The following is an 11,838-nucleotide window of genomic DNA, read 5'->3' as shown; positions in this document are numbered from 1 at the left end:
ACAGTGTGCAGACCTCTCTCTCATTTCTGCCTCTAGTAACTATATAAACCCCACACTCATTAATATGGAACAGTTATGTTAACAAATATGATTTACTCTATATGTATAAATCTCAACATCAAGTATCTCGCTGCATCTTGACTACCATTTCAAGAAAGAGTCAATCTGTGTCTTACAGTCTCCTTGTGCTGCTGTATGCAGATTTGCTCCTATATTATATATGTGACGGCTATCTTTTTTCAAATAAAAAATGTATATTGCAATCCTAATTTTATGAGGTTTATTTTTAAATTGAGACTAGGTTTCTATGGATGCATGTGTCAACAGAACTGAATCTTGACTGAATCAAAACTAACTCATTGCTGATGAGATACTTCTGCATTTGCTTGTGTATCTTCTTGTTGAAAAGGCCAGCTACCTCATAATTGTAGAGTTAATTGCATAACCCTTTATGTTAATATTGACCCTTAAGACGTGTGTTGGTGCAGCTATGGTTTCTAGTTCGTGATGAGCCTCTGCTTAATTTGAATACTTAATTTTGATTGTTTAGTGCACCTTTCTAGCCTTACTTCTAATGCTAAGCATGATATTTTGGACTATGCCAATTAGTTTAACACTTTGTATATGTTTTCTCTTGTTTATTCCTTTCAGAAACCACACACACACGCACAGATTTTTACACATTCCTACAATTGTATATGTACACCCTTTTAAGGCCCAATATTTGAGAGAAGCCTCAGTCAGCTTTTCTTTCTTTTACTTTTACTTTAAATGATTGTTCAAATAAGCTGATGTTTTTATGTAACACTTGCATACAAATTAAAGATGCATCATATTACCACAAGTTCAATGTTAAAATGAAAATTTTTAAGTGCTGTATACATAAGAAATGATGCACTACGTTTCAGTCAATCAAATTAACACTCTACTTTATTTTCACCAACAAAATATTTCATGGATACATATCTGTCCAACCCCAAAAAATATTCAAACAAATTTAGTCTCCTTGTGTAACGTGGGGTCATACAACAACCATTCAGGAGTCAAGCAAACTGCATGAAACAGTTTTGATGATATATGCTATTAAATGCTATTATAGTCAATTTTGTTAATTTGAATGTGAATGGGAACTGATTGGTATAATACACCACTATAGGGTTAAACCCAAAGAATACTTTATTTGACATAAAATCCTGTTATTCTTGTGAAAAGGGATGTAGAATGTGAATAGAAATCTCTAGGCAGAACTGAAACAGCATTTAAACAACGACTGGCCAGGTGGATGCAAGAAATACCAAAAAACAAGAGATACTATTTTCAGTTTAGTGCGATTCATGCGACTCAAGTCAAGTGTCAAGTGACTTTTAAAAATCTCTGGACTGTTTCTACTCCAATTCTTTGGGCAAAATGATTGATCTATTTGTTTAATTTTGACAGAAAGGGCTGCTAGCGGAGAGATCAACATTATTTAACTGATGCATAATATGTTCAATATTCATGTCACTGAGGAAATAATGAAATCCTTTATTTTAAGCTTATGAAGAAACCTTATTAGTAATGTCATGTATCTCCCAGATCAATCAAGCACACTGTAGCTGAGATATAAAACAAAGCAGAGTTTTTACAGTTTAAACTGTATCTTTGTCTTCTAGTGTTATAAAACATACTCCCATGGCACTGTTGAGCAGGGCACACATTAAGATTATGCACAACCAAAAACTCAGGCCTGGAAAGAATGTGAGGCAGTTCAAATGCATGTGAAGCTACAGTAACTGCACAAACAGAAATGTTCACAGGAAACATTTGATTTGAGATATTTAAGATGCCTACTGTACACATACTGTAGACAGAGGTGTGACGTCATCACTGTCATCCTGTCGTCAGTGCAGAAAAGAAGTGCATGTCTTTGGAAGTATGAAAAAAATGAATGAAACTGATGGACATTTCCATGATAAGGGAATTCCCTTTGCCATTGGACATGCAGCCACAAATCATCCGTTATGTCTCGATTGAGGACCATCAGCCTGTTTCAGTAAAGAGAGGTAACTAAAGGTTTCCAGTGTCTTTATGCCCCGCCTTCTTGTTGTCACAGTGCAGCATGAAGGTCCTCGTGTCGTAGAACTTTGTAGGTGAGCCAGTAGAGGACATTGAACATGAGGAAGCTCATAGGGAAAACAGCTCTAGAGATGGTATCAATCCTTTTTGCCCGATCGACAAAGCGCCTGCGTATGTCATAGAAACCTAAACCTGGAGGAAGGTCTGCAAAAATTGGAGTTGCATCCATTTCCGGTGCACTTGCTAGCCCATAACTCTGGAAGAGTAAACCCTGCTGTGCCAGCTCCTCCTCCTGGGAAAAAAAAGGCACATCACAGAATAAGCATCAGCTCCAAGAGCTTATCTGATGTCTGTTTTTATGTCTGAGCAGGTGATTGGCTGGTGTTTAACCGAACAAGGCACAACATACCCTGGCACAGACGCTGCACCGCTGGTTCCCATGAGGAGCGATGTTGCCTGACATGTTGTTTCCTTTTGCCTTACTGTCACCACTCGCCTGCTGACGGGGGGAGAAAAGCCAGAACTTGAATGTAATCATCAAACAGACTGCATTCATTAGACAGTTTGCATCAACCACACAACCCGGGTGTGCTTCAAATCCTGTACGCAAACAGCCATCATCTGTTCCTGACAAAGTGAATACAAGTCTGACATTAATGTGAAATAAATCAGAGGGAATTTCAATGGCATTGAATAATCCTAACAAATTAAGTACAAAGGATTAAAGCAGATGTTTTCTGTGTTGTTCATTTAAAAATGTTTCAAAGACTGACGGGATCCTGCAGCTGTTGTCACACTGCTTGATTTAAGATGTACTGTATTTCAAAGTGGTTTTCGTTCTATTTCCTCTACTCCCTTTTCTCCTCAAGAGGTGCAAAGTGAGGCAGAACTATGCTGAGAACATTCAGCCTGCAGTGGGATAAGGTGAAGGTTTAAATTAATTACAGGTCAACACTGTCTGTGTTTCCCGGCGAGAGAGCAACATGCAGCTGAGTCCTGCAGCTCGTGCAGAGAATAGCAGGTGACAGCCGCCCGAGGGGGCTGAGTGTGGGAGGGTTGTTGCACTCACAGTTCTCTGCCGCTGTTGCTCCTTCAGCTTCCTCCTCAGTCGAAAGAACTCCTTGTGCTGTCGGGAAACAAAATTAACGGCTGCATACTCCAGCAGTGCAGCAAACACGAACAGGAGACACACGGCCATCCAGATGTCGATGGCTTTCACATAGGATACCTGAGAGAGCAAAGACAGAATCATTGAAATCATTCAGTTAAAGTTAACAGTAGTGCTGAAAGTGATGAAATTGATAAGAACGATCAACTTTGTGACAAGAACAATTCAGATTATTTGTGCCTCTTCTTTGATATAGTGGTTGAAGACTTTCTCAACCGAAATGATATGACAAGCTCAAATTAAGAAAAATGAAAAAAAAAAAAAAAAAACAACAAGAAAGAAACATTACAACAAAATTCACACACATCACCAAAACTTTCAAAGGATTTTGTAGATGCAGTAACCATAAACCAAGTACTTTTGTCATAGCTAAATAAATGTAATGGAGGGGAAAGTAGCCTACAGCTTGAAGTGTGAAAAAGCACACAAAAAACAGTAAATGTATTCACTTTCCATCACATGTTTAAAGTTCAACTGAACCATTGGCTCTACCCCTCGATAACCTCACTTTCTTTTGTAGTTTAGTTATGGAAAGTATTTTAAGTAATCAAAGTAATTAAATGCTCTAGAAAGGGTCATTATGCAAATTCAGAGACTTACGGTATTTTTCTTTCGAATTTAACTATACTTAGTTAGTTAGTACTTTAGTTAAATTTAATAATAATAATAAATAATAAAAATAAAAACATTTACATGGATGTGTTTATTTTTCATTGTTTTAACTGCCTTAATTCTAGCACAGAGACATGGGTACATTTCTAGCGTTTATACTGTCCTTTCAATTTCAATGTGCAGAGCAATGAAAGACCTAACTGGAAAAAATTACTACGCAGCAGTGATCCAAAAGTAACACGTCTCTCATTTTAAAGCAGTTACACTGCCCACACAGCCCCCAAGCCAGACTTTAATGGTGAAAATGTCTTAAAGGTCACATATACGCTGAATACACTTTTACCATGTTTGTGTTTTGTGTCTGTCCGGGAATTTTCCCTACGTGACATCACAAAGAGCAGTAACCCCTCCCCCAAGTGGGTGACACTCCAACAGCTAGGTGTCTGTTCTGTCCTTTGAGGCTGCCTTCTCACTTTCAATAATCCAGCATTCAGAGAGAAAGCTTTTACCACTCAAACCCTTCCACAGGAAGGAGTGTGGTCAGACACATTTAAAGCTACAGACACAAAAATAGCCTGTTCTGAGAGGGCTCAAATAGAGGGGTTTATGGGCATGATGAAATACATGCTCAGAGCTCTCCATGACACAAAACTTCACAGACATGTTTTGGGGAGCTCTGAGACTTATTCAAACTGGTTGAAAAGAATAATATGTGACCTTTAAATGGGACCGCTTATTAAAAATCCATGTTTACAGTGTTTTTGAACAGATAGCTCTGTCTTAAATTTGAGTCAACAAGTAGCAATCAAACATATTGAAATAAAAAAAAGCAATTAATGTCACACCTTTGGCAGTGAGGCCCTGGAGCCAGAGCTCTGCGTCGTCATGGTGAGTACTGTAGTGATTCCCAGTCCCACCCTTGCGGGAGCGGCATCCATGTTGATCCAGAAGGAGACCCAGGACAGGATGACGGTGAGTAGGCTGGGTATGTACATCTGGATCAAGTAGTAGCCCATCTGACGCTCCAGGTAGAAGTTGACTTCGATGCAGGTGAATTTACCTAACACAGGAGGAGATACAGGTCCACACTGACAGTCTTATTAGAAGTTGATTGTCAGTTTATATGCAAGATGTGACTGAATGTGTTTGTATGCCGTGTACCTGTGTTGTAGTGTTTGGTGCAGTATCCGAGGCCTTGCTCCTCTTTCAGTACAAACTGAGGGAGCGTGAGATCATCGGCCACCTGCACCGCTCCTACATCCAGCCACTCGAAAATCAGATCATTCATGGTGTAGCCAACTAGTAAGAGAGATGCAGAAAAAAAGGAATGCAGTATAAGATTAAAACAAAATCATTTGGTAATAATTTCATTCCTGCTTTGAAAGATGAACTCACAGCTCTCAAGCTGCATGGTACACATCTGGCTGTCCATGGGGAAGTTTTTCAGATCCATGGGACAGGAGAGGGTGAGTGTCAGCCTGGACAAAAAGAGACCAAACATTGTAATGGTACCTGAACCATGTGAAAAATGCATACAAGGTAGACCTTCATAATCCAACTCAGGAATTAAACAAAAAACAGCACAGCCACAGCATTAAGCTACAGCAGCTGACTTCTCCCCTGTTATTCAGACCCCTTTTTGCACGAATCAAAAGCAGCTTTAACCTTGAATCTCTCTCTTTATTCTAGTATATGTGCTAGGATAGGTGACAGGTGCTATCAACACAATCAGCCATCGGGAGATTCTGTTGTAAAAAATGTTGCAGCAAAACAGTAGGTAAAAAGGGGGAAATGACCCCTATACCTCACAAGATGCAGGTGCCAACACTGTATTGAATTATTAACTATTTGCCTTTTATTATTTCAGTCTTACACATTTGCACTTAGACCCTACTACCTCCACTCCTGCCAGTGTTTCTCACTGACTTACTGTGTGCTGTTGCTGCAATTTATTTCCTTGTTTTTATTGTTGCATCCACAATGAGTTGCAATATCTCTTTTCCGATGTACTTGGTGCAACAACATAGATGTTTTGTTCCATATTGTGTTCTTGATCACGGGCAAAAAAGTGCTGTCAAAGACTTTTCTAATATAAAATACACAAAGTTGCTCTTTCTCTTTTCTCTTTGTTCCGACAAGGACGAGTTGAAACATGGCACATAAATAAGCAACTTTGCAGCGAGAAGAAAGCTGGTTGGTTCAGTGTCATGAGGGGATAAAGAGATTAGTCATTAACTAGATAAGGACATTAATGTTTTTGCAGTCTGTTGTTTTGGGTAAAAAGTTAAGTTGTTGTAATCTAGTGGGTCATTTAGGGTTTATCCCCTAAAATTAGGCTTAACTTGTAAGGATTACCTTGTGGTTAACAGAGTAGCTAAAACAGCTTTAAACATGGCTGTGTTATATTTTCCAGAGGTGACTTCTTACCATCACGCTACAGTTCATCCACTGCCTGCCCATTACTGACCTGATTCTCTCTTTTAGCTTGCAGTCATTGTTTTACACAAAGTTTTTGGAGGTGGGTACAGGACTACAAAATGGTAACTGAACTGAAGTGAAACAAACATGCTGAATCACATACTCATAGGTAAGGGTTCATGTTCAACATGCAACTTGGCAAAAACGCATAAATGAGTTTGTATTGTGTGTCAGATTCTGGTGAATAATTGAGCTTGATTCAGGATATGATCATCAGGTCACCTGATGCTGTAGAGGACGTTTCCGTTCTGAAATATCCTGAGCAGTTTGTTATCTGTTGTGACCTCATGAAAGTTGGCTCCCTTCTCGTTTGCAAAAAACAGGTCTGGTTTCCAAATGGAGTCCAACATGGAGGGGTCCAGGTCCAAAGAGTCATCAGGGTATTCCTTATATGCCAGGCGAGGGTCGTTCCACTGCTGTCGTAGAAACACATTGAGCCGGTAGTCCTAAGGTAGAAAATATAGTCAAGTGGAAAAATAGCTACTCATAAATGACTGAAAATAACTGTTGAACTGAAGTCAGAACTTCTGCTGGTCATACCATTGTAGACAGAACATTCTGGGTTTTTCAAGCCTAAATAAATAAAATTGGCCTAATCTTCATGTCTCTGACCATTTAACTTTAATAAACCTTATGAGTCAGGCAACAAATGGATGAGTTTCGAGTACAGCTGCAGCTTCACTCTGCAGGTAAGAAGCAGTGTGCCTGTCAACGCTGCCTAACAGACCTGAATGCTCATAATCGGAACAACAGAAAACTCCACTTATAATATCATTAATTAAAATCTGATGGCTATCCCGAAAGGTATTTTATATAAAACAAGACTCTTTCAAACTCTTGCATAACTCCATGTCCTATAACACTGCACAGGCCTCATGAATAAAGGATAAATGGTATCTGTCAGAGAGTGGACAAAATCAGTGCTGACATTACGCAATGAATTTACAAGATGGTGTTTACAGTCGTTAATTATTCATAAACTAATGACAGTATGTTAAGGCATCATGAAACTCGTGGCAAACAGCGTGAGGACAGCCAGAGACACTGCAAATGGATAACACCAAAAAGTCAGAAGCATCTGTTGAAATAGCATGGACCAGATCTGTTTCTAAAATAACAGAGACTGATGGTGCTGCTCTAGCAGACAGTAAATCAAGCCTGATATCAAAGTGATGTGCCTTTCTGACCTACGTCCCTGAACTATAGAGTTCTGTATGCGCTTTGTTTGTAAGTCTGCTCAGCCAGAGGGAAACGGTCCTGATGGATTTGAATTGGTATTTAACTGCATTTAATAAGTTTGAGTTTTCAGAATGATTTTTTACATTACAACGTATAGATGTGATGTTAAGTTTATTGGTAGCAGTAAGCAGTTACTGTTTGAGCAGAGAAAGAATTTAGGTTGCAGATATTTTATATAACAACACATAAAAGTAATATCAACTCCATTACATCACATTATCAGTTCATGCTTTAGTTTCTGATTGTGAGAACACATCATTAAAGGTTCTCTCTCAAGTTTCAACATCATGAAAGTGAATTTACTTCAGATTTGTACAGATAGTATGTCAATGTACTGCTGCTTCACCACTAAGAGTTGTTTTAGATAAATACATACATAGCAGCATGCATTTAGAAACTAAAATGAAAGATCTTGTTACTATGAAGGTATACTAAGTCATTCTGTATAAAACCTTTCTGAAATATGGTGTGATTTTTATTCTGAATTCCTTATCTATTACTAATTTTAGCTTATAACAGAGAGTTTTCTGTTGATGTTTTTGATTTAGAGTTGATATCAGTTTTTGGAATAAATATAAATTAATTATAATATTAATAATATAATATTAATTAAATATTAAACAGAAAAAGGTTTTTCCACAATGGTAACAATTATTTTCTGAAGTAAAGTATATGAGCACAGAACTTCTTCTATCACTGTTGATATTCAGTTCTGTGACAATACTTCGGGTGCTGTGATGGAGTAGCTAAAGCCTGTAGTGACAGGCCATGCACTAATGTAAAAAACAATATCAAACAAAGTGACCAGTGCAGACAACTAAATAGTTATAACAAAAAGTAACATTTTAAAATACAGACACACTCAGCACATTTGCTGTAAAGCCTCACATTCCCTTTCCACTATCACCCTGTACAGTAATAAGCAACAACTGTGTCAAATGCCCACAGGCCTAGCGATCTAAAACCTAATTGTAGAGGACAAGTGACAGTGATGCAGATGTCAATACAGATGCAGTAAAGTGTAATTATCTCTGAAATAAAGTGTCAAACTGGATTCTACTGCTCAGATGCCTTTAAGATGATTATAAAAAAGAATCACCACTTGTTGTTTCATGTGGTGCGGAAATGATCCTATAAGGTCAAATTGTAGTCTTTTAGTTAACACTATCGACTGTATCAATTCTTTTTTTTACAGTCTTTGGTTAACACTGTATTACCCAGCATGTACTGTAATGAAAAGGAGCAGTTCCCAGAGTGCAGTATATATAAAGATTTTGAATATTATGTATTTTAAATGAAGCATGAATGTTGAGGATTATAAATATAAATCTCACCATAGTTGTTTCAGTGATGGAGCCGAAGCTGTTGATGAAGATGTTACAGGTGACGTTAACAGGAGGACCTGACAGAAGCAAACCACACATCAGATTTCAATATACTGCTGTCTTAAATCCCACAGATTGAAAAGTCTGCATGAAGAAGTCAAAGAGGCAGGGAGTTTCCACAAACTAACATCTCCACAGTGTGCCATGCCATGCCCTGATAGATGACTTGTCCCACATAAGCAGCATGAAATTGTGTTGTCATTTCCAGTACGTTCCCATTTGTGTAGTCCATCTGTCAACCTCTGACGCTAAATATTTCAGTGACTCATTTCCTGAGAGGTCATAATTTATTGATTCTGTTTCAGTAACATTAGTTTATTTCTAGATTATCAGATGGGATTTACCCACAGCATGCACTGACGAGGATGTAGAGCAAATATGAAATATATATGAAATGCGACCCCAGAGAACGAGGGGGGAAGTGTGTCAGAGAGAATCCGCTGGCTTCACTCACAACCAGAGACCAAGATTAGACTGAAGTTAGCCTGTAGGGTTAACATAGAAGGGACACTGCACATTTCCGAGACACATACAAAGCTTGTGTAAAAAAACATCTCAACTTCGGGCTGTGGGTCAGATTCAAAACAGTTACAGTACATGATAAAAAAAAAACACTACAGCCTGCAGCATCTTTTACTTTTGACGCATCTGTGAGTGATTTGTGCTGCTTCACTGTCCAGGTTGTTGTGCTAAAAACAGATGGATACTTTCTCACACCTGCCCTGACAGAGGTAGTCCTCCCACAGCACGCCACGGTGTGTGTATTTACCTTTGAAGTTTGGTCTGATGCGAGCGTCGTAGCCAGATGTGCGTCCCATCAGTTTGTCCAGAAAATCAGATGGAGAGGGAGGTTTGGCCGCTCGGCTGGGGAGCTTCATCTCCTTACAGAGCACAGAGCTGCCAGATGACAGCAAAAACAAAACTGGATGTTTTCTTTCTTTCTTTTTAAATTATACTGACGGACTTGTTTTTTTTTTGGTATATATTTAAGTTATAAAATCTGTTCGGACATTCAGAACATCTAGAACTACTATGTGCAATTCATTAATTTAGCCAGAAGAAAGCTTTATACATTTTTTACCATAAATATGTTACTAACCGTTTGCTTAACAGCAATAAATGTATGCTCATAATTATAATTTATCGACTTTTGAGTTCAGTTAAGTTTTAGTTTTCATGCTTTAATTTTTTCTAATGATTATAATAGTGTTTTTTTTTAATTATTATTATTGTTTTTTAAATATAGCTTCCAAAGTCTTACATTCATGTTTCTGGAGAACATTTGCTTCACAACCCTTCTTGTCATAAAACCCCCAAAACAGGAAGCTAGTTTAAGCATCTAATTAGAGTAAATAGATGTTCACTTTGGGTGTGACATTATTTGAAATATAGTAAAAATACTGTCAAACAAACATGCACAAATATTAAAATGTATAACCAGAGATGTCCATAACCAACAAATAAAAATGTTTCCTTACCTGCCTGGCAGAAAAGTAACGGATGAAGCCAACAGCACATAAAACATGTGCAGCAGCATTCTTTGTCAGTCGAAACAGTGGATATAAATCCAATGGAGGGGAAAAACTGATAAAGAAAAAAAAGAAGCTGAGAAGCAGGGAGGCAGGGAACTTGTTGTCTCTTCCAGCTTGGCGCTGCCTTCTGGACTCAGCTGAGCACCCTCCCTCTCTGCAGGTGTACAATCCAGGAAGCTGCTGCTGTATAATTCAAAATCCTGAGCAAGTTTTTTTTCTGCCCATGTTTGTGTAGATGACTTCAAGCTTTATCTCTTTTTTATGGCCATATGCATGTTCAAGGATTTACTGCAAGAATATTTAAAGAGACAGGAACATTTTCCAAGTAGAGAGAGTGACAGAGCTGCCTTTGGCAGCAGCAAATTAGCACTTAGATTTAAGAATTAGAATACGTTTAATTTACTGTCAGGCAGTTATTGCTAAAGATTTAAAACAAATAATTCATTGAAAGCTAAGGTTTAAAGATGCCAAACATTGGTGAGCAATGACAGATAGTGGACAGTGATTTTTAAACCAATTCCACAGCCAAAAGACATTAAGAACAAAATATTACTGAATTTTATCGGCTTTCTTTTTGAAATGTTAGTTTGTTTTCCTAAAAGGAGAACCTCCACAAGGTTGGAGGAAAACTAAAATGAGCCGGTATCATCATCCCCTCGTCTGGTGTAAATGTGTTCAGTATTGATCTAATCTTTTATATGAGGACTGGACTGTTTACAGCTAACATATGTAATCACATCAAAAAACAAGGCACCCAGTTTCAATTAATTCAAGTGTAACATGTCTCGAGGAGCATCAGCACACATCCAGAGGTTTTTTTTATCCACTGCAGAGCCTTCCAGAGTTTCTGGTCTAATTATTCCATCTTCAAATCGCCTGACAAAATCAAATATAAATGTGGAAGCTCATGTTTATTCCTCCATACAGAGGAGGGGGAGGCAGTTCAGCCATTTACTCATGTAAAATTAATGTCAAAGAAAGCGACGGGACGTTATGGCGGCACGTGTTTGCCTCACACTTGAAAGGCCGCTCCACACTTTGCTCGGGAGGGCACAGTGTCAAAAGGGATAAGAAATGTGTGAGAACACAGAACATGAGTGCAGTCCTAATAACGAGAAGCCCAGAGTAGAAAAAACACACAATGTTTCCGCATGATGGAACATTTTCACCTCCGGACAAGATAAGTAGGCCAAGCTTTATTTTAATGTTTTTGTTGAAGCGTACATTCACTCGACTTGATTAGATCCTACTTTGACACACTGTAATATTTATATGTCAGAGCTTTTTTTTTTTTTAAATCCAGCCCTGCATGTTCCCGTTTAAACCAAAAACGGGTGCATTTAACACCTTTAACATCAACTGTCCTGAA

The 11,838-nt window shown here is 38.2% G+C and overlaps 1 protein-coding gene across 1 annotated transcript; it reads right to left on the bottom strand.

The window, feature by feature from the left end:
- Nucleotides 1-1,567: 1,567 nt before the first annotated feature.
- Nucleotides 1,568-10,678, bottom strand: glra4b (glycine receptor, alpha 4b). Its single transcript, XM_079356087.1, has 10 exons — nt 10,416-10,678; nt 9,707-9,834; nt 8,887-8,954; nt 6,536-6,759; nt 5,231-5,313; nt 4,997-5,134; nt 4,681-4,895; nt 3,125-3,283; nt 2,465-2,554; nt 1,568-2,347 (listed from the first exon to the last, which is right to left on the bottom strand). Exons 1-10 carry the CDS (start codon nt 10,472-10,474, stop codon nt 2,087-2,089), a joined length of 1,425 nt encoding a protein of 474 aa, XP_079212213.1. The 5' UTR covers nt 10,475-10,678; the 3' UTR covers nt 1,568-2,086.
- Between the last annotated feature and the right edge of the window lie 1,160 nt (nt 10,679-11,838).

Source organism: Symphodus melops (assembly GCF_947650265.1).
Source record: "Symphodus melops genome assembly, chromosome: 11".
Taxonomy (NCBI): Eukaryota; Metazoa; Chordata; class Actinopteri; order Labriformes; family Labridae; genus Symphodus; species Symphodus melops.
Note: the sequence above shows the minus strand (reverse complement) of the source record. Positions and strands in the feature narration are given on the sequence as shown.